This window comes from Hylobates moloch, unplaced genomic scaffold (assembly GCF_009828535.3).
Source record: "Hylobates moloch isolate HMO894 unplaced genomic scaffold, HMol_V3 SCAFFOLD_10, whole genome shotgun sequence".
In the NCBI taxonomy this organism is placed as follows: Eukaryota; Metazoa; Chordata; class Mammalia; order Primates; family Hylobatidae; genus Hylobates; species Hylobates moloch.
The window spans coordinates 100513058-100535285 of NW_026652285.1; the positions used below are offsets into that span (position 1 = coordinate 100513058).

The 22228-nt window shown below is 54.3% G+C and overlaps 1 protein-coding gene and 1 non-coding gene across 4 annotated transcripts in view; one reads left to right on the forward strand and one right to left on the reverse strand.

The window, feature by feature from the left end:
• Positions 1–7183: 7183 nt before the first annotated feature.
• Positions 7184–7274, reverse strand: TRNAR-UCU (transfer RNA arginine (anticodon UCU)). The gene is given in 2 exon segments: positions 7184–7219; positions 7238–7274. It is a non-coding gene; the product is annotated as a tRNA-Arg (tRNA).
• Positions 7275–7615: 341 nt separating this feature from the next.
• The window catches only part of SLC27A4 (solute carrier family 27 member 4), a 24496-nt gene continuing 9883 nt past the window's right edge, over positions 7616–22228 (forward strand). The window contains exons 1-9 of one of the 3 annotated variants that reach the window (XM_032165284.2): positions 7616–7927; positions 10105–10271; positions 12427–12821; positions 15530–15688; positions 17300–17369; positions 17472–17563; positions 19632–19741; positions 20019–20228; positions 20409–20535. In XM_032165284.2, the coding sequence (XP_032021175.1) occupies positions 10111–10271; positions 12427–12821; positions 15530–15688; positions 17300–17369; positions 17472–17563; positions 19632–19741; positions 20019–20228; positions 20409–20535 (1324 nt within the window). In that variant the 5' untranslated portion in view covers positions 7616–7927; positions 10105–10110. Of the gene's footprint in view, positions 7928–9404; positions 9495–10104; positions 10272–12426; positions 12822–15529; positions 15689–17299; positions 17370–17471; positions 17564–19631; positions 19742–20018; positions 20229–20408; positions 20536–22228 lie in introns of those variants that run through there. The other 2 variants (XM_032165285.2, XM_032165286.2) reach the window with 2 other exon arrangements.

Sequence of the window (22228 nt, forward strand, 5' to 3'; positions counted from 1 at the left end):
CTCAGCCTCTCCGAGTAGCTGGGACTACAGGCGCCCGCCACCGCGCCCGGCTAATTTTTTTTTTGTATTTTTAGTAGAGACGGGGTTTCACCGTGGTCTTGATCTCCTGACCTCGTGATCTGCCCGCCTCGGCCTCCCAAAGTGCTGGGATTATAAGCGTGAGCCACCGCGCCCGGCCTGTTTTTTGTTTTTTGAGATGGAGTCTCTCTCTGTCGCCAGGCTGGAGTGCAATGGCGAGATCTCGGCTCACTGCAACCTCCGCCTCCCAGGTTCAAATGATTCTCCTGCTCCAGCCTCCCAAATCGCTGGGACTACAAGCGTGTGCCACCACACTCAGCTAATTTTTGTATTTTTAGAGACAGGTTTCACCATGTTGGCTGGGATGGTCTCTATCTCTTGACCTCGTGGTCCGCCCATCTTGGCTTTCCAAAGTGCTGGGATTATAGGCATGAGCCACCGCGCCCGGCCAACTCCTCCCTGTTTTCCAGCAGAGGACTTAGGGCAAGTCCCTTCCCCTCTCTGAGTCCCAATTTCCTCATCAGGAAAAGTGGAATCCTAAGGCACTCACCCCCTAGGACTATTGTGGGAGTTTCTGAGGGGACATTCAGAAGACGGAATTCAGAAAAAGGGCCCAAGGAGCAGGAGGTGGGGTTTTTTGGTTTGTTGTTGTTGTTGTTGTTGTTGTTTGAGACAAGCTCTTGCCCCGTCATGTAGGCTGGAGTGCGTGGCATAACCTTGACTCACTGCACCCTCAACTTCCTGGGCCCAAGCAGTCTTCATCTCAACCTCCCTGGTAGCTGAGGCCACAGGTACGCACCACCATGCCCAACTAATTTTTTTTTATTTATATTTATTTATTTTTGAGACAGGGTCTCACTCTTTTTGCCCAGGCTGGAGTGCAGTGGCATGATCTCGGCTCGCTGCAACCTCTGCGTCCCAGGTTCAAGCAATTCTTCCATCTCAGCCTCCCCAGGAGCTGGGACTACAGGCGCATGCCATCATGCTCTGCTAATTTTTGTATTTTTTGGTAGAGATGAGGTTTCACCATGTTGGCCAGGCTGGTCCTGAACACCTGACCTCAGGTGATCCAGCCACCTAGGCCTCCCGAAATGCTGGGATTACAAGCGTGAGCCACCGCACCTGGCCGCCCAACTAATTTTAATTTTTTGTAGAGATGAGTTCTCTATGTTGCACAGGCTGCTTGAACTCCTGGGCTCAAGGGATCCTCCCGCCCTTGGCCTTCCAAATAATCCAGATGTGAACCACTGTTTCCAGCCAATCAGGAGCTGTTTTATTCTTACTGTGTTCGTAAGCACAAAAGGCTGCAGTTCATTTTGGAGTGGCAAAAAGGCATTTTCCTTGGGTAAGAGCCAAGGAACAAGGACCGGCTGGATGAAAGGTATTAGAAGAGTGGGTGGCCCTGGCTTGGGATTTAGAACCAGAAAAGCCCCAAGATAGAAGAGGCTTTAGCATTTTTCAAGCCAATTCCTCATTGCGTGAATAGATGATTGATGGCCCAGAGGCAGGCAGAGAATTGCCTGGAGTAACTAAAACACAGGCCACAGGCCCCCTGGTACGTTTACCAGTGCCTCAGTTTCCCTATCTATAATCAATTTCTTTTTTTTTTTTTTTGAGACAGAGTCTTGCTGTCGCCCAGGCTGGAGTGCAGTGGCGCCATCTCGGCTCACTGCAGGCTCCACCCCCCCGGGGTTCACACCATTCTCCTGCCTCAGCCTCCCGAGTAGCTGGGACTACAGGCGCCCGCCACCTCGCCCGGCTAATTTTTTGTATTTTTTAGTAGAGTCGGGGTTTCACTGTGTTAGCCAGGATGGTCTCGATCTCCTGACCTTGTGATCCGCCTGCCTCGGCCTCCCAAAGTGCTGGGATTACAGGCATGAGCCACCGCGCCCGGCCTATAATCAGTTTCTAACTGTAGTATATGTCAGGCAGTACTAAGCACTTGAGATGCATTATCGCATTGACACCTCAAGGTCACCACCCAAGGAGTGAGGTGGTATTTTGCTTGTGTTTTACTAACGAGTAAAGCTGGGGTTAGAACCACGGGTTGTCTGAAGACCTGCTCAGCACTGCCATACCAGGGCCCCAGCCTTCCCTGTGCACACCACGTCTGGTTCAGGGATCCCAATAGCAGAGGAAGGGCAGGGGAGGCCGGAGGCCTACCTCAGAACCATGGACTTTTCAGGAGAGAAACCTTGTTCTGAGCTCCTTGAATCTCTGCGGGAAAAGGAGGCCATGCTAGTGAGTCCCCATCCTCACCAGTCTCTGCAGACCTGCCAGCTGTTTCTGCAGCTTCCCAGGGTCCCAGGCACCCCCACTGCAGCTCACTAAAGTCAACAGTGCCAGGGTGGCAGTGGAGGTCAGACAGATGGCCTTCACTGCCCAGCTGGGCAGCTCACCTGCTCTAGGCAGGCAGTGCCTGGACAACCCTGGGCCTTTATAGCACTTGTGAGATGGACACAAAGTGTCAGGCTTAGCTGGGAATGGAGTCTGGTCTCCTGAGCATAGGGTGGCATTTGTGTTACCAGCTCATGATTGGAGAAAAATCAAACTGGCTATAGGTAATCACTGGTGAGGCCCTACCAACTTCTGCCTAGAAATGTCTATTCTCCCATCTCAGTAAACCATGCTTGCCTTCATCCTGCTCCCTGAACACACCAGGCTTCTTCCTGCCTTTGGGAACAGCACTGTGTCCCCAGCTTGTTACATGGTGAGCTCCTTGTCATTCATATCTCTGCTCAAATGTCACCGCAGAGATGTCTTCCTGGGCTTCCTGCCATCTAAAGCAGTCCCTAGTCCCCCTCCCCCTCTCTCCATGCTATCATCTTCTGTTTATTATTATTTATTTTTTGAGATGGGGTCTCATTCTGTCACCCCGGCGGGAGTGCAGTGCCATGATCATGGCTCACTACAGCCTCGACCTCCTGGGCTCCAGGATCCTCCTGTTTTAGCCTCCCTAGTAGCTGGGCCTATGGATGCATGCCACCACGCCTAGCTAAGTTTTTTTTGTTTTTTTTGTTTTGAGACAGAGTCTTGCTCTGTCACCCAGGCTGGAGTGCAATGGCGTGATCTCGGCTTACTGCAACCTCCCTTTCCCAGGGTCAAGCAATTCTCCTGCCTCAGCCTCCCAAGTAGCTGGGATTACAGGGGTGCACCACCATGTCCAGCTAATTTTTATTTTTAGTAGAGATGGGGTTTCACCATGTTGGCCAGGCCAGTCTCGAAATCCTGACCTCAGGTGATCTGCCCACTTTGCCATCCCAAAGTGCTAGGATTACATGCGTGAGCCACCATGCTCGGCCAAGTGATTTCTTTTTTTTTTTTTTTTTTCTTTTTTTGTGGGGGGACGGAGTCTCACTCTGTCGCCCAGGCTGGAGTGCAATGGCACCATCTCAGCTCACTGCAACCTCCACCTCCCAGGTTCAGGCGATTCTCCTGCCTCAGCCTCCCGAGTAGCTGGGATTACAGGTGCCTGCCACCACGCCTGGCTGATTTTTTTTTTTTAATTGTTAGTAGAGATGTGGTTTCAGCATGTTGGTCAGGCTGGTCTCAAACTCCTGATCTCGTGATCCCCCCGCCTCAGCCCCCCAAAGTGCTGGGATTACAGGTGTGAGCCACCGGGCCTGGCTGTTGTGTTTTGTTTTGTTTTTTTAATTTTTTTTTGTAGAGACAGGGTCTTGCTATGCTGGCTGGGCCGGTCTTGAACTCCTGGCCTCAAGCCGTCCTCCTGCCTTGACCTCCCAAAGTGCTGGTATTCCAGATGTGAGCCACTACACCTTACCCTTATTTTCTTTAGAGCATTCACCACTCTGAAATTATTTTATTGGTAGAGCTGGGGGTGGTGGCTCATGCCTGGAGTCCTAGCACTTTGGGAGGCCTGGGGGGGGCGGGTGCAGATCACTTGAGCTCAAGAGTTCCAGACTAGCCTGAACAACATGATGAAACCTCGTCTCTACTAAAAATACAAAAAATTAGCCAGGTGTGGTGGCGCACACCTGTAGCCCTAGCTACCCAGGAGGCTGAGGTAGCAGGAGCACCTGAGCCCAGGAGGTGAAGGCTGCAGTGAGCTGTGATTGTCTGGGCAACAGGAGTAAGACCCCATCTCAAAAAAAAAAAAATTAAAAATTTTTAATGACAATACTGTGATGAGTGTGACACCAGCACAGTGAGCACTGAGTGAGGGACGACCTATTCCATCTCACTTCCACCTGTCCTCTGTGTGGCCAGCTAGACCGTAAGCAACCGAAAGGCAGGCTGTCCTGTTCTCTCTGTGTCCTCTTGCTTCTCCCCCTCAGGCCTGACCCAATGTCCAGTGGTACTGCTTTGGTTTCTCCAGTGTGACAAGCCTGACTGAAGGAGAGCAGGTGGCTGGTCACCAGCACCCTCCCGCTAACTCTCACCTGCCCACTTGCATATGACCTCAGTAGTTGATGTGGAAGTACTCATGTTTATACTCACGGATCCTGGTGTGGTTAAGGTCAGAGCCTCCAATTCACTCTCCCTTTCATTCATTCAAGAAATGTTGGCCAGGCGCAGAGGCTCACGCCTGTAATCCCAACACTTTGGGAGGCTGAGGTGGGCGGATCATGAGGTCAGGAGATCGAGACCATCCTGGCTAACACGGTGAAACCCTGTCTCTGCTAAAAAAAGATACAAAAAAAATTAGCCGGGCCTGGTGGCGGGCGCCTGTAGTCCCAGCTACTCGGGAGGCTGAGGCAGGAGAATGGCATGAACCTGGGAGGCGAAGCTTGCAGTGAGCCAAGATCGCACCACTGCACTCCAGCCTGGGCAATAGAGCAAGACTCCGACTCGGAAAAAAAAAAATACTCCCCACAAATCTCCACACTGACCCTGTGAGGTATTATTAATTAGTATGTCCCAATTTTTTTTTTTCTTTTTTTTTTTTTTTTGAGACGGAGTCTCGCTCTGTCGCCCAGGCTGGAGTGCAGTGGCACAGTCTCGGCTCACTGCAAGCTCCGCCTCCCAGGTTCACGCCATTCTCCTGCCTCAGCCTCTCCGAGTAGCTGGGACTACAGGCGCCCGCCATCACGCCCGGCTAATTTTTTTTTTTGTATTTTTAGTGGAGACGGGGTTTCACTGTGGTCTCGATCTCCTGACCTCGTGATCCGCCCGCCTCGGCCTCCCAAAATGCTGGGATTACAAGCGTGAGCCACCACGCCCGGCCTACAAAACGAATCTTGACCTTTCAGCTGAGAAGTTGAACTCAATGCCCATGCCCATACCATTGCACATTCTGCCTCCTGACGGTGATACCCATGAAGGATGTGGTGCTGGAATTTACTCAAGTCCCCAAAAGGAGGCACCCTATATTCCAGAAGAAATAGGTCCAAATCCTTATCACACCAAAATTTCATCTTTATTTTTATTACTATTAGTTTTTTTTTTTTTTTTTTGGAGGGAGTCTCGCTCTTCACCCCCCCTGGGGTGCAGTGGCGCAATCTCGGCTCACTGCAAGCTCCGCCTCCCGGGTTCACGCCATTCTCCTGCCTCAGCCTCTCCGAGTAGCTGGGACTACAGGCGCCCGCCACCACGCCCGGCTAATTTTTTTGTATTTTTAGTAGAGACGGGGTTTCACCGTGGTCTCGATCTCCTGACCTCGTGATCCACCCGCCTCGGCCTCCCAAAGTGCTGGGATTACAAGCGTGAGCCACCGCGCCCGGCCTACTATTAGTTTTTTGAGACAGGCTCTTGCTGCTCTGTTGCTCAGGCTGGAGTGCAGTGGCCCAGTCTTGGCTCACTGCAACCTTTGCCTCCCAGGTTCAGTGATTCTCTTGCCTCAGCTTCCGAGTAGCTAGGATTACAGACGTGCACCACCACGCCCGGCTAATTTTTGTATTTTTAATAGAGACAGGGTTTCGCCATGTTGGCCAGGCTGGTCTCGAACTCCTGGCCTCATGTGATCTGCCCACCTCAGCCTCCCAAAGTACTGGGATTACAGGCATGAGCCACTGTGCCCAGCTTATTTTTATTTTTTGAGACACGGTCTTACTTTGTTGCCCAGGGTGGAGTGCAGTGGTGCAATCACAGCTCACTGCAGCCCCAAGTTCCAGAGCTCAAGCAATCCTCCCACCTCATCTTCCTGAGTAGCTGAGAGTACAAGCAAGAGCTAATTGGCTAATTTTTTTTTTTTTTCCTGTAGAGGCAGGGTCTCACTATGTTGTCCAGGCTGGTCTTTTTTTTTTTTTTTTTTTTTGAGACGGTGTCTCGCTCTGTCGCCCAGGCTGGAGTGCAGTGGCGCGATCTCGGCTCACTGCAAGCTCTGCCTCCTGGGTTCACGCCATTCTCCTGCCTCAGCCTCTCCGAGTAGCTGGGACTACAGGCGCCCGCCACCACGCCCAGCTAATTTTTTTTGTATTTTTAGTAGAGACGGGGTTTCACCGTGGTCTCGATCTCCTGACCTCGTGATCTGCCCGCCTCGGCCTCCCAAAGTGCTGGGATTACAAGCGTGAGCCACCGCGCCCGGCCCACCCAGGCTGGTCTTGAACTCCTGGCTGAAGTGATCCTCCTGCCTCAGACTCCAAAAGTGCTGGGATTACAAGCTTGAGCCACCATGCCAGTCCCAGAATGTCGTTTTTTTTTTGTTTTTTTTTTTGAGATGGAGACTTGCTCTGTCGCGCAGGCTGGAGTGCAGTGGCGCAATCTCGGCTTACTGCAACCTCCGCCTCCCAGGTTCAAGCAATTCTCCTGCCTCAGCCTCCCAGGGATCTATTAATATTTAAGGACAAGTGGCAACTGTGGATGCCCAACATGGTTACTTAACAAGAAACCAATTTTTCAGAGGCCAAGAGTCCCAACAGGGCCGAGAATCTGGCCACTCGCCTATGGCTCTGCAGGTGGCATGACAAATAAGGGCATAGGTTTATAGGTTAACTGATTTGTTGCAGGGACCAGAGATCATAGATGGTGAAGTTAACTAAGGGCCTCCAAATCCGTGTCCTTTGTGCCAACAGGTGTGCCAGGCTGCTCCAAGACACCATGGTATGAGAAAGGATTTCTCGTAGTCACCTAGACACCAGGTTTATGGCTGTGTCACAGCAAAGTTGGGTGTGACTTATGATTTTCTTTCTGAACCTTATTTGTTAGATAGGTCCTGGAGTTCTTAAAACAAGCAGGTGGAAGTCAGGGAGTAGGAGCCATCAAAATTCGACTCTGGTGGGACTCGAACCCACAACCTTTGAATGACCACAGTAGGCTCAGCTAGAAGTCCAATGCGCTATCCATTGCGCCACAGAGCCGGCTGCGGAACTGGCCGCCCCGCTCACCTCTGCCTGAAGCCACCCTCTTAGCGAGCTTGTAGGTGTGGTGCTGGGTGTTTGCTGAACTCGGCAGGGGCCCGAGAGCGTGCTCCGGGTTTTCTGCTGTGGTGTGGACTGGGGTGCTTTTCCTACATCCGGGCGCTGGGGACAGCAGGGCACAAGGGCCGGGGTCGGCAGGGAGGAAGGGCCGGGGTGAAGCCCGCCTGTCTCCTCGCAGACTCGGGGGGCCGCGCGGCGTGGACTACAACTCCCAGCGTGCCGCGCGGCGGCGCCCCCCGAAGCCGTTGCGCGCGCAGGGCGGGCTGGGGCCGGGCGGCGTCAGGCGCGCTGGGGCTGCGCTGCGCCGCCGGCTCTGTGGCCTGCCGGCCGGGGGGAAGGTGCGGCAGGCGGTACTGCGGCCCGGCACAGCCGGTTTGGGGTGCGGGAGACGGGCGGGGGAGGAGCGCGGCGGGCGGGGCCGGGCGGCGGGCGGGGCTGGCGGGGCGGCCGGGCCATGCAGGACGCAGAGCCGGCTAAACCCTGCTGAGACCCGGCTCGGTGCGCCCAGGGGCGGCTAATGCCTCTCGCGCTGTCTACGCTGCTGCAACCGGGCCGCATCTGGACGGGGCGCCGCGCAGCGGAGCCGACGCCGGGTGAGCACAGATGGGGCTGGTGGGTTCCCGGGTGGTGAAATGTGCTGGGCCGAGTCGGGCGAGGTGGCGATGCGGACCCCAGGTGGGGGGCGCGCCCTGCGGCGCTATTTCCCCGACAGACGCACTGTTAACGTTGCTGTCTAGGGGCGAGGGCGATACGCGTGACCCGGGACAGGGGCCCGAGGGAACTGGTCACCCTCTTCTGGCCTCTTCTTGCCCCAGCCTTCCAGGACAGGTTCCTGCCCCTCTGCTGTGGCGGGCTATGTGAGGCCAGAGATCTGAGGACCCTGGACCCTGGCGTTGGGGTTGAGGACTCTGGTTCAGTTCCCCCGCCCCCGGCTTTTGCTTTTTGCGAGGTGGAGGGGGAGATGGTGTCCCAGGGCTTCTTGTGGTCCAGACCATTCCTTTATCCTGGCTTGGAGGCTCTCAGGCCATTTCACATTCGTGACCTTCATCTACTCCCAAGAACAGGAAAACCCGGAGAAAAACAGTCCCATCAGATGTCCCCTTGAGCAAGTCCTCAAAGCTCCAGGAATAGAACCCAAGAGTCCTAGCTCAACCCAGCCCCTGAAGCACAGTCAAGTCATTCGCCTTCCCCTAAGCCCTAGACCCCAAAGATTCATCCGAGTGACAGTGTGTGTCTGTGTGTTGGGGGGTGGTGTCTTCAAGGTCCTCCTCGCCTCCCTCAATCAGCTTTGCCCCCTGGGCGGTCACCTCTCAAGCACCTCCAGGCTCTAACTCGTTTTCTGGGTCGCCCTCTAGAACCGGACCTATGGGAGGACCGAAGGCTCTTCAGGACTGCCTTGACTTGGCCTGGTCATCCACAGAACTCCTGGTTCTGGTGGAGACTGAGTCTCGCTCTGTCACCCAGGCTGGAGTGCAGTGGCGCGATCTCAGCTCACTGCAAGCTCTGCCTCCCGGGTTCACGCCATTCTCCTGCCTCAGCCTCCCGAGTAGCTGGGACTACAGGCACCTGCCACCACACCCGGCTAATTTTTTGTATTTTTAGTAGAGACGGGGTTTCACGGTGTTAGCCAGGATGGTCTCGATCTCCTGACCTTGTGATCCGCCCACCTCGGCCTCCCAAAGTGCTGAGATTACAGGCGTGAGCCACCGCACCCAGCCGAGACTTTTTTTTTCTTTTTTTTTTTTTTTTTTTTTTTTACGGAGTCTGGCTCTGTCGCCCGGGCTGGAGTGCAGTGGCGCGATCTCGGCTCACTGCAAGCTCCGCCTCCCGGGTTCACGTCATTCTCTTGCCTCAGCCTCTCCGAGTAGCTGGGACTACAGGCGCCCGCCACCACGCCCGGCTAATTTTTTTTTTTTTGTATTTTTAGTAGAGACGGGGTCTTGATCTCCTGACCTCGTGATCCGCCCGCCTCCGCCTCCCAAAGTGCTGGGATTACAAGCGTGAGCCACCGCGCCCCGCCGAGACTTTTTTTTTCTTCTTTTTTTGAGACGGAGTCTCCCAGGCTGGAGTGCAGTGGCACAATCTCGGCTCAATGGAACCTCCACCTCCCGGGTTCAAGCAATTCTTCTGCCTCAGCCTCCTGAGTAGCTGGGGTTACAGGTGTGTGCCACCATGCCCGTCTAATTTTTGTATTCTTAGTAGAGACAGGGTTTCACCATCTTGGTCTGGGTGGTCTCGAACTCCTGACGTCATGATCCGCCTGCCTCGACCTCCCAAAGTACTGGGATTACAGGTGTGAGCCACCACTGCCGGCAAGCCAGAGGCTCTTAAGTCAGTACCCACCCCCAGGCCATCTGGTTTAGGGACCCTGGATGTTAGAAGAGTGAACTGTCCTGTTTTGGCTAGAAAAGCCTCTTAGAACATGTCTCACTCCACCCATTGCACAGAGGGCAGACACTAAGGTCTAAAATGTGAAAGGGTCTTGCCCAAGGTCACTTGGAGAATGGTGGGCAGAGATGGGACTATGAGATGAGAACCAGCCTCCTGCTTCTCACTCTTGGAATTCCTCACCTCAAGTGCCAAGCCCCTAGCCTGCCCCTTCTAGGCCAAGCCTGGAAAGGGACCCCTGTGGTCAGTTCCCCAACTCAGTATGGCTAAGCCTTACCACAGGCTGTCCCCTTGGGATCACAGCGGCCTGGCTGTCTGGGCTGGGAAGTAGGAGACCTGGAGGGATGGGTGTTTGGGTCCACTAACTGCCCTGTGTCTGCAGGCCACAATGCTGCTTGGAGCCTCTCTGGTGGGAGTGCTGCTGTTCTCCAAGCTGGTGCTGAAACTGCCCTGGACCCAGGTGGGATTCTCCCTGCTGTTCCTCTACTTGGGATCTGGCGGCTGGCGCTTCATCCGGGTCTTCATCAAGACCATCAGGCGCGATATCTTGTGAGTACCTGGCCCAGCCTTTCTTGTGGTCTGTCACACTACAGTGAGCTTCTGGTCCCCCAAATCTCCCCAGGCCAGACCTCATGGTCTCTACCAGCACAGGGCAGCTGAGCTGAGTTCCAGAACAGCAGCCTCTGCTCCACACCCTTCCCCTGGCAATAATACCTGGTACCTCCATCTCCAAGGTCAAAGCCTTCTCCCAGGGAATCTCCCTAACTTGAGGCTCCCAGGCCTTGGGCAGGCTTGGCCTAGGACATACATTGAACACCAAGTGTGTTGAGACATCTGCAAGGGGTCCTGAGGATTCTGTAAGTTTATGAAAGGGTAAAGAGGAATTTTGGGGAAAGGCCCTGCCCTCAGGTTGGCAGGGGTGCGAGATGGCACAGGGGGCACTGAGTTCTAGAGCAGGGCCCCTACTCAGATGTCTGGGATAACGTGCTTCCCAAAGAAAGCCAGGTATGCCCCAAGGGACATCCTGTACCAGAAATACCTATTCCTGCTTGTTCTCTACTAGGTGCCAGGCTAGCTTTGGGGTCCAGAGAGGAATAAGGCAGACCCCATCTGCCAAGCCCAGATTGGTCAGGAGAAAGAAAGGGACACGGCACATCTGTAAACTGGCAGTGCCATGTGGGCAGAGACCCTGGTGCAGCCTTGCTCACTGCTGTGTCCCAGCCCCCAGTTCAGTGACCCACACCCCGCACAGGCAGCTCAGCATTTGTCAATCTCGGTTGATTGCAAAAGAAGGCATGGAGTGGCACACCAGGAAGGGTGGTAGCTGTGGGAGCATGGAGCAAGGAGAAACAGCCTCCAGCCAGGACCCTGGGAATCAGAGAAGGCCTCCTGGAGAAAAAGCGGCTGTACTTGAGAGGTGCCTTAGTGGTGGTAGAAGGAGATAAGTCCAACCAGAAGGCACAGCATCAGCAACAAAGGCGTGGAGTCCAGGGCTGGGCGTGGTGGCTCACACCTGTAATCCTAGCACTTGGGAGGCCGAAGTGAGTGGATCACTTGACCTCAGGAGTTCGAGACCAACCTGGGCAACGTGGCAAAACCCTGTCCCTGCCAAAATACAAAAAAGTTAGCCAGGCATGATGGTGCGCATCTGTGGTTCCAGCTACTTGGGAGGCTGAGGTGAGAGCATCATTTGAGCCTGGGAAGCGGAGGTTGCAGTGAGCTGACGTTCCATCACTGCACTCCAACCTGGGTGACAGAGTGTGACCCCATCTCAAAAAAAAAAAAAAACAAAGGTGGCAGGAGTGGGATGTTGCCAAGTGATACCACAAACTTATTGAACATCTACTCTGCCTGGCACAGGACCCAGGGGACAGAGTGTTGAATAAGACAGAAGCCTGGCCGGGCGCGGTGGCTCACGCCTGTAATCCCAGCACTTTGGGAGGCCAAGGCGGGCGGATCACGAGGTCAGGAGATCGAGACCGCGGTGAAACCCCGTCTCTACTAAAAATACAAAAAATTAGCCGGGCGTGGTGGCGGGCACCTGTAGTCCCAGCTACTCGGAGAGGCTGAGGCAGGAGAATGGCGGGAACCTGGGAGGCGGAGCTTGCAGTGAGCCGAGATGGTGCCACTGCACTCCAGCCTGGGGGACAGAGCCAGACTCTGTCTCAAAAAAAAAAAAAAAAGACAGACGCCTATCCCAGCTAGGCTCACAGGGAGGAATACTGGACAGACCAGCAAACTCATTCATTATTTACTGTGGTCATGGTGGGCTGAGGGAGCAGGTGGACTGTGGGAGGCCCCAAACAAGGAGTTTGGACTTTTACAGGAAGCTCTGGAGACCTAGGAGGTTTCTGCTGGAGCAGCAGGCTGAAAGGGTAGGAGTTGAACTCTGGAGCCAGAGAGGCCTAGAGTTCAAATCTCAGCTCAGCCACCCTCCATCCTTGAAGCTTTGAGCAGGCCACAGCACCACAAGAGCCTTGATTTCCTTCTGTGTAAGGGGAGAGGGGAATCATACGAACTCTCAGTGTTATTGAGAGGCATCGGTGAGAGGGTGCATGTTCCCAGCAGGAGCCGGGTGATGGAAGTGTTGTAGGGGGTCTGGCTCATGAAGCATAGGCTGGCGAGACAGCAGCCTGGGGTAGGGTGTCAGGACCCCTCACTCCTAACCATGGCAGGCACAGCACCCTCTCTTGCTCGCACACAGTGGCGGCCTGGTGCTCCTGAAGGTGAAGGCAAAGGTGCGACAGTGCCTGCGGGAGCAGCGGACAGTGCCCATTTTGTTTGCCTCTACCGTTCGGCGCCACCCCGACAAGACGGCCCTGATCTTCGAGGGCACAGATACCCACTGGACTTTCCGCCAGCTGGATGAGTACTCGAGCAGTGTAGCCAACTTCCTGCAGGCCCGGGGCCTGGCCTCGGGCGATGTGGCTGCCATCTTCATGGAGAACCGCAATGAGTTCGTGGGCCTATGGCTGGGCATGGCCAAGCTCGGTGTGGAGGCGGCCCTCATCAACACCAACCTGAGGCGGGGTGCTCTGCTCCACTGCCTCACCACCTCGCGCGCACGGGCCCTTGTCTTTGGCGGTGAAATGGCCTCAGGTGAGCCCCAAGGGGGCGGGGGACAAGCAGGAACCCCATGGGATCTTACAGAGACCACAGCTCCCTTCCAGCCCTACCGAGGCTGTGTGGGTCAGTGGTTAAGGGCACAGAGTGGAGTCAGACAGCTTAGGCAGTGCCACGAGTAAACGAGATCCTGGGAAAGGGACTGATTTCTCTGAGCCTCAGTTTCCTCACCCGTCATTCCTACCTCATACTGTTTTCAAAAAGGTACTTCAGGCTGGGCATAGTGGCTCACACCGGTAATCCCAGCACATTGGGAGGCCAAGGCAGGAGGATCCCTTGAGCCCAGGAGTTTGAGACCAGCCTAGGCAACATAGTAAGACCCTGTCTCTACTAAGAAACTTTGAGACAGGGTCTTGCCCTGTCACCCAGGCTGGAGTGCAGTGGTGCAATCACAGCTCACTGCAGCCTTGACCTCTCAGGCTCAAGCAGTCCCTCCACCTCAGCCTCCTGAATAGCTGGGACCACAGACATGCACCACCATGCCTGGCTAAATTTCGCATTTTTTGTAGATACTCAGTTTTGCCATGTTGCCCAGGCTGGTCTCAGACTCTTGAGTTCAAGTGATCTACCCACCTCTGCCTCTCAAAGTGCTGGGATTATAGGCATGAACCACCACACCTGGCCTACTAAAAAAAGCTTTTAAAAAATTAGCTAGGCATGGTGACATGGACCTGTAGTCCCAGCTACTCGGAGGCTGAGGCAGGAGGATCACTTAAGACTAAGAAGTCAAGGCTGCAGTGAGTGATGATTGTGCCACTTCACTCTAGCCTGGCAGACAGAGTGAGACCCCATCTCAAAAAAAAAAAAAAAAAAAAAAGGCCAGGTGTGGTGGCTCATGCCTGTAAATCCCAGCACTTTGGGAGGCCTAGTGGGCAGCTTTGAGATCAGGAGTTCGAGACCAGCCTGGCCAACATGGTGAAACCCCGTCTCTAATAAAAATGCAAAAAAACCTGGCCGAGCATGGTGGTGTGCACCTGTAGTCCCAGCTACTGGGGAGACTGAGGTAGGAGAATCGCTTGAACCCGGGAGACAGAGGTTGCAGTGAGCCGAGATCACGTCACTGCGTTCCAGCCTGGATGACAGAGGTTATGTGTCAAAAAAAAAAGATACTTCACCTGAAGCACTAGCAACATGGCTGATGCTAGGTGGCCCCTCAGTACAATGGTAATCATCCTTGTGACTAATTAGGCCGTATCTAGCTCATCTGTAAAATGGGAACAAAATTAATTCCCCACTTTCCTCACAGAGCCTGCATTTTATTTGCTGCCACATTGGGCACCTGCAAAGTACTGAGGTTGCTGCTTTCCAAGAGCAGCTCTGATCTCTATAAAGACCGGGTGAGGTAGGGATCTTGGTTTTATGGATGATGAGCCTGGGGTTCAGAGGGGTTTGTGAGGAGCTCACCCAAGGTCACACGGTTAGTAAGTGGTAGAACTGGGGTTTCATCTTCAGCTTGATCACAGCACTCTGTTTTTTCTCCCCACACTGTTGTGGTTGTGGGATAATGATTAGGGAAGTCATTAGGATGCTGAAAGGGGGCTGGGCACGGTGGCTCACGCCTGTAATCCCAGCACTTTTGGAGGCCGAGGAGGGCAGGTCACCTGAGCTCGAGAGTTAAAGACTAGACTGGCCAACATGGTGAAACCCTGTTTTTACTAAAAATACAAAAATTAGCCAGGTATGGTGGCGCACGCCTGTAATCTCGGCTACTCAGGAGGCTGAGGCACAAGAATCACTTGAACCGAGTGAGCCGAGATCATGCCACTGCACTCCAGCCTGGGTGACAGAGTGAAAAAAAAAAAAAAAAAAAGATGCTGAAACGGGGCCAGGCACAGTGGCTCATGCCTGTAATCCCAGCACTTTGGGAGGCCAAGGCAGGAGAATCTCTTGAGCCCAGGGGTTCAAGACCTGCCTGGACAATATAGTGAGACCCTGTCTCTATTTAAAAAAGCAAAAAAAAAAAAAAAAAAAAAAAAAAGGAAAGAAAAAAATGGTGCTGAAAGGGGAGAGGGAAGAAGGCAGCCAGGGAAGAAGAGAGGGTTGGGCAAATCAAGAGGAAGCCAGGAAGGTGGGGCCAAGCCGACCAGCACTGCTCCATGCCCGGGTGGGTGGTTATGTGATGTCTGTGCAGTGCACAGGGGAGCCTGAAAGAAGGTTCCCACTCTCGGAAGGGGATGGAGGGCCACTGGCCTCTGACCCGCATTCCTCCCTTCTTTTTTTGTGGGGCTCGACTCTGGATCCCCCCCTCCACCTCCAAATCTGGATTACAGCAACCACCCCCCGCCAGACTCCTTAAGTAGTGCGGGATAGTGGGTGGGAGCCCATACCTTGATGTGAGGTAGAGCTGGCATTGCATGCCAGGTCCAGCACATTCTAGCTGTGAGCAGGTCCTCTCATTCTCAGAGCCTCAATCTTCTCATCTGTAAGAGGGGCTGTCAATGGTCCCTCCTTCCCAGGGCTGTGAGACCAGGGAATGCAGGTAAAGCGGGCCTACTCTGTGGTTAGCCCGTGGCTAATAGAACCATTGCCAGTGCCCCTGTCAACACTGAAGGCCCAGTTGCCTCACTGCCTCTCCTCCTACCCAGCCAGTTTCCTCAACAACATGGCCAGCTCTGCTGAGAGCAGAGGTCCCTGGGAACATGGGGTTTTCTGGCCTGCCTGCTGACTGCCCTGTCTCCCCACAGCCATCTGTGAGATCCATGCCAGCCTGGACCCCTCGCTCAGCCTCTTCTGCTCTGGCTCCTGGGAGCCCAATGCGGTGCCTACAAGCACAGAACACCTGGACCCTCTGCTGAAAGATGCTCCCAAGCACCTGCCCAGTTGCCCTGACAAGGGCTTCACAGGTGGGCTCCGTCCCCTCCCCACAGAGGGGCTCTCACACGGGCCCTGGACAGAGCACTGGCCTCAGTGCCAGAAGGAGGCTTTTCTGGAAACTTGCCATGTGCCAAGAACATGTCACGTCACCTCCCTTTTTCCATCTGGAAAATGGTGACAGTAAACCTGGGCCACTCCAGGGTTACTGTGAAGGTGACATGAGCTGATGTGTGTCACAGTGCCAGATACAGGACTGAGAACACAGGAGCTCACAAAGTCCAGTTTGATTTGTTGAACAAGCCTTCATTGATGCCTAATGGGCAGAATCCTGTGGACTCCAGGAACCTGCCCGATCTGGGCTTTGGTTGGGGTTGGGTGGGAGGGTGGGTGAGGAGCAAGACCCTTTGAATATTCATCAAGTGCCTCTTCAGTGCAGGACACCTCTGGATCTCCAGCTGTGATCCTCTCCCAGCACTGTGCTGCCTCCCTGACCCCGCCTGCAGGCAGCCTTCCTGAGCCTCTCACCCCTCATCTTTTATACTGTAGCCTACCTGGTTCTTCTGCTCTTCTCATTCCCTTTCCTGTGAAGCCACATTGCCTGGTGGCTCAGAGCTTGGGCTGTCGAGTCAGATCCGAGTTTATATCCTGGTTCTACTGCTTCCTTCGTGTGAACCCTGACACCTGCCCTGCCCTTGGAGCCTCAGTTCCCACAGCCATAAAACCGGGGACAGTAACAGAACCTACTCTATGGGGTATCTTTGAGGGTTGAAAAAAATACAGTGGGGCCAGTCCTGAAGCTAGGGTGTGGCAGGAGGGGCTCAGTAACTGGTCATTGTCATCAGCACTGTTTAACTTCTCTCTTGTATGTGAATCTGGTCTCTTGGGTGCCTTTGTCAGCTGCTTGAGGGCAGGGACTCTGGCTGGGTTGCCCCGGTGCTCTCATAGTGCCTAGGGCTGGCAAACAACAGGCAGCCAGAGAGCATGAGGTGTCTCGGCAGGCGTTCTAAACACGTGGAGTCTTCCTGTGGAGTTCCTGACCTCCAGGGAACCTCAAGTCTGGTAGGGCTGAGCCTCGCATAGAAACTCTAACGTGGCAGTCCCTGTCAAGGGCTGCAGAGTGGGACAGATCAATGCTTAGCAGTGCGGAAGCTACCTCAACACCCCACTTCCTGCAGCTAATGCCTCCCTGTGCTCTATGACTTGGGGCAGGTGTCACCTTTATCAGGAAGCCCACCTGGCACCACCTCCCCTCCTGCAAGCTTGGGCCGAATGTAGCTACTGGGTTTCAACAGGTCCTGTGCCCTCCCTTGGCACTTGTTGCTTAGTATTGGAATTGCCTGTGTCCTCATCTGACTTTTCCACTGAGCTGTGACTGCCAAGAGGGCCAGGCCCGTGCCCATCTTACTCACTGATGTCTCTCTCCACCAGGGCCTAGCACAGAGCAAGGGCCCAGGAAATATTTGTTGGAATGGATGCTGGTGTTAGAGCTGAATGGTATCTGAGGTTATCAGAACAGGCTTCCTAGCAAGGGTGTGATGGGAATAGGTGTTGAAGGGTGTACACCTGCAGGTGTCCATCGGTGTGACCCTGTGCCCAGCCCTGAGCTGCTCCCGACAGCCACTCGCGTCTGTTTTCTTTAGATAAACTGTTCTACATCTACACATCGGGCACCACAGGGCTGCCCAAGGCCGCCATCGTGGTGCACAGCAGGTAAGGGGCAGGTGCCCAGGGTGGGGTAGGCACAGGCAGGGCTGGGGAGCCTCCTTCTGCCTTTCTAGGGCCCACTCAGCCCTTGGCCCTGTGCCCTCCCAGGTATTACCGCATGGCTGCCCTGGTGTACTATGGATTCCGCATGCGGCCCAATGACATCGTCTATGACTGCCTCCCCCTCTACCACTCAGCAGGTAACTCTAGGGCTGTCACACAGCCTCCAGCACCTGCCAGGTTTCCAGGAACCCCACCCCCATCAGGCAGTGTGCTGCAGTAGAAACACACAGCTTTGGGCCAGGCGCAGTGACTCACACCTGTAATCCCAGCACTTTGGGAGGCCAAGGCGGGCGGATCACTTGAGGCCAGGAGTTCGAGACCAGCCTGGCCAACATGGCGAAACCCCATCTCTACTAAAAATACAAAAATTAGGCCGGGTGCGGTGGCTCACGCCTGTAATCCCAGCACTTTGGGAGGCCAAGGCGGGCGGATCACTTGAAGCCAGGAGTTCGAGACCATCCTCGCTAACACAGTGAAACCCCGTCTCTACTAAAAGTACAAAAAAGTAGCCGGGCATGGTGGCTCGTGCCTGTAGTCCCAGCTACTCAGGAGACTGAGGCAGGAGAATGGCATGAACCCGGAAGGTGGAGCTTGTAGTGAGCCGAGATCGTGCCACTGCACTCCAGCCTGGGCAACAGTGCAAGACTCTGTCTCAAAAAAAAAAAAAAAAAAAATTATCTGGGTGTCGTGGTGTGTGCCTGTAATCCCAGCTATCTGTGAGACTGAGGCACGAGAATTGCTTGAACCTGGGAGGCAAAGGTTGCAGTGAGCTGAGATCACACCACTGCATTCCAGCCTGGGCAACAGAGCGAGACACTGTCTCAAAAAATTAGCTGGGTCTGGTCGCGTGTGCCTGTAATCCCCGCTACCTGTGAGGCTGAGGCACGAGAATTGCTTGAACCTGGGAGGCAAAGGTTGCAGTGAGCTGAGATCACGCCACTGCACTCCAGCCTGGGCAACAGAGCGAGACACTGTCTCAAAAAAAAATAAAAATAGGCCGGGCGCAGTGGCTCGTGCCTGTAATCCCAGCACTTTGGGAGGCCGAAGCGAGCGGATCACGAGGTCAGGAGTTCGAGACCAGCCTGGTCAACATGGTGAAACCCTGTCTCTACTAAAAGTACAAAAAATAGCTGGGCTTGGTGGCAGGTGCCTGTAATCCCAGCTACCCGGGAGGCTGAGGCAGGAGAATGGTTTGAACCCAGGAAGCAAAGGTTGCAGTGAGCCAGATCGTGCCATTGCACACCAGCCTGGGTGACAGAGCAAGACTCCGTCTCAAAATAAATAAATAAATAAATTTAATTTAATTTAAAAATAAAAATAAAAATAAACAGGATTAGCCAGGCGTGGTGCATATGCCTGTGGTCTCAGCTACTGGGGAGGCTGAGACAGGAGAATCACTTGAGCCTGGGAGTTTAAAGCCAGCATGGACAACATGGTGAGACCTGTCTCTAAAAAAGGTTTTGTTTTAGGCCAGGCGTGGTGGCTCACGCCTGTAATCCCAACACTTTGGGAGGCCGAGGTGGGCAGATCACGAGGTCAGGAGATCCATACCATCCTGGCTAACACGATGAAACCCCGTCTCTACTAAAAATACAAGAAAGAAAAAAATAATTAGCTGGGCATGCTGGTGGGCACCTGTAGTCCCAGCTACTAGGGAGGTTGAGGCAGGAGAATGGAATGAACCTGGAAGGCGGAGCTTGCAGTGAGCCGAGATGGCATCACTGCACTCCAGGCTGGGCGACAGAGCGAGACTCCATCTCAAAAAAAAAAAAAAAAGTTGTTTTAAATTTAAAAAAGGATGAGCACACCAGCCTCACAGTGTGTGTGGCATTGTCCCACGGGGCATCTGGGCCTGTCTCATTTCAGTTTGTTTCCACAGATATGCATGGCATTGCTGCTTGTTTGTAGGGGCTTAAGGGAAGACAGAGCTTGAATAAATATAGCTCCTGCCCTCCAGGTGCTTAGAGTCGGGTGTATATGTGAGTGTAGGAGAGAGGCAGGGAGCAAGAGTGCAGCACCAGGGAAGAGCCTGGTGATGGAAGCTGGGGAGGCTTCTTGGAGGAGGTCACCCAAGGCAGGCAGATGTGAGGTGCAGAAGCCTGCAGGGCAGCGCAAGCCTGTCTGGCTGGATGGCAGTATCACTGATTTGGGGCCGGGGAGGGTCTTCATCTCGCTGACCCTCAGGGGCCATCCCTCTGCCTCCAGGAAACATCGTGGGAATCGGCCAGTGCCTGCTGCATGGCATGACGGTGGTGATTCGGAAGAAGTTCTCAGCCTCCCGGTTCTGGGACGATTGTATCAAGTACAACTGCACGGTGAGCCAGAGCAGGAAGGGTGAGCTGTCCCTTTTCCCTAGTTACCTTCTTCCCAACTACACTTCGGGGCATCTGTCTTATAGCTGAGGTGGCCAGTCATTCCAAAGGGCTCATTTGTGGCAAAGTTCCCATTGTTCAGATGGGGAGGCTGAGACCTGGAGAGGGAAAGGATGGCACGGCCAGCCCCTGGGGAGAGTAGGGGCTTAAGGGATCAGGAGAATCCTAGCCTAGTGAGGGCAGCCTCTGGAGCCTCGAATCACACCAAGTTCACCCCCAGATTGTGCAGTACATTGGTGAACTGTGCCGCTACCTCCTGAACCAGCCACCGCGGGAGGCAGAAAACCAGCACCAGGTTCGCATGGCACTAGGCAATGGCCTCCGGCAGTCCATCTGGACCAACTTTTCCAGCCGCTTCCACATACCCCAGGTGGCTGAGTTCTATGGGGCCACGGAGTGCAACTGTAGCCTGGGCAACTTCGACAGCCAGGTGCGGCCAGGTTGGGGATGGGTGAGGCTGCTGCAGGGCTGGCCCACGGAAGGCACTGGACGCAGAGGGGAGGGTAGAGTTCCAGCGTGAGAGTGTGGGTGCTGGAGTCCCACTTCCCTCTCATTGTCCAGTTTTGGGCCCATGGTGAGGGAGCCCAGGCCCAAGTCTTGGCCTTCGCAGGTGGGGGCCTGTGGCTTCAATAGCCGCATCCTGTCCTTCGTGTACCCCATCCGGTTGGTACGTGTCAACGAGGACACCATGGAGCTGATCCGGGGGCCTGACGGCGTCTGCATTCCCTGCCAGCCAGGTCTGCCACTTTGGGGTCAGAGAGGGAGGGGTTGGCCTGGGAAGGAAGGAGGCCAGGCATGTGTGGATGGGGAGCCCTGTTCTGACCAGTGGCCATCAGTTAGCTCTGCTCTTAGGGTTACAAGTTACTCATTTATTTGTGTATCCATCCATTCATTCATTCATTCACCATTCTATCTGTGCATCAGTCCATTCATTCATTCTTTTTTTTTTATTTGAGATAGAGTCTCACTCTGTCGCCCAGGCTGGAGTGCAGTGGCGTGAGCTCGGCTCACTCTAACCTCTGCCTCCTGGGTTCAAGCGATTCCCTTTTTTTTTTTTTTTTTTGACGGGAGTCTTGCTCTGTCCCCCATGCTGGAGTGCAGTGGCGCGATCTTGGCTCACTGCAACCTCCGCCTCCTGGGTTCACGCCATTCTCCTGCCTCAGCCTCCCGAGTAGCTGGGACTACAGGCACCCGCCAACACGCCCGGCTAATTTTTTGTATTTTTAGTAGAGACGGGGTTTCACCGTGTTAGCCAGGATAGTCTCGATCTCCTGACCTCGTGATCCGCCCGCCTCAGCCTCCCAAAGTGCTGGGATTACAGGCTTGAGCCACCGCGCCCGGCTCAAGTGATTCTCTTTTCTCACCCTCCTGAGTAGCTGGAATTACAGGCACACGCCACCATGCCCAGCTAGTTTTTCTATTTTCAATAGAGATAGGGTTTCACCATGTTGTCCAGGTAGGGCTCGAACTCCTGACTTCAAGTGATCCATCCACCTCGGCCTCCCAAAGTGTTGGTATTACAGGTGTGAGCCATCATGCCTGGCCTCATTCATTCATTTTCATATTGACTCCAAATGACCCTGAGTCCAGGCTGCTTGAGATTGATTCTGGCTCAGCTCCTTAGCTCTGTGTCATGGGCGAGTATTCAGCCTCACTGTGCCTAAGTCCACTTATCTACAAACTGCCCATGGCAGCACCCGCACATGGGGCTGGCCTGAGGATTATGTTTCATAAGGAACATAAAACTCTGAGTGGGTCCCGGCATGGAGCAGAGGCTTGGGGCGCTGACTTTGTTAGGCTGTCCCCAAGGAGCCTGACCTATGTTCATCCTCCCATCAGTTTCGAGAACAGACATCACTGGCTCAGTGTGTCCGACCTACCAAGATGAGCTCCTGGGCTGGGGGAGGGTGGGGCATTTCTGTGGCAAGCAGCATGACTCAAATCAGATCAAGACGCAGAGTACAGGCTGGGAGTGTTGGCTGTAATCCCAGCACTTTGGGAGGCCGAGGTGGGTGGATCACCTGAGGTCAGGAGTTCGAGACCAGCCTGGCAAACAGGATGAAACCCATCTCTGCTAAAAAATTTTTTTTTTTTTGAGATGGAGTCTCGCTGTGTCGCCCAGGCTGGAGTGCAGTGGCTTGGTCTCGGCTCCCTGCAAGCTCTGCCTCCCGGGTTCACGCCATTCTCCTGCCTCAGCTTCTCCGAGTAGCTGGGACTACAGGAGCCCGCCACCACGCCCGGCTAATTTTTTGTGTGTTTAGTAGAGACAGGGTTTCACCATGTTAGCCAGGATGGTCTCGATCTCCTGACCTCGTGATCCGCCCGCCTCGGCCTCCCAAAGTGCTGGGATTACAGGCGTGAGCCACCGCGCCCGGCCTCTGCTAAAAAATAAAAATAAAAAATTAGCTGCAGGCCGGGTGCGGTGGCTCA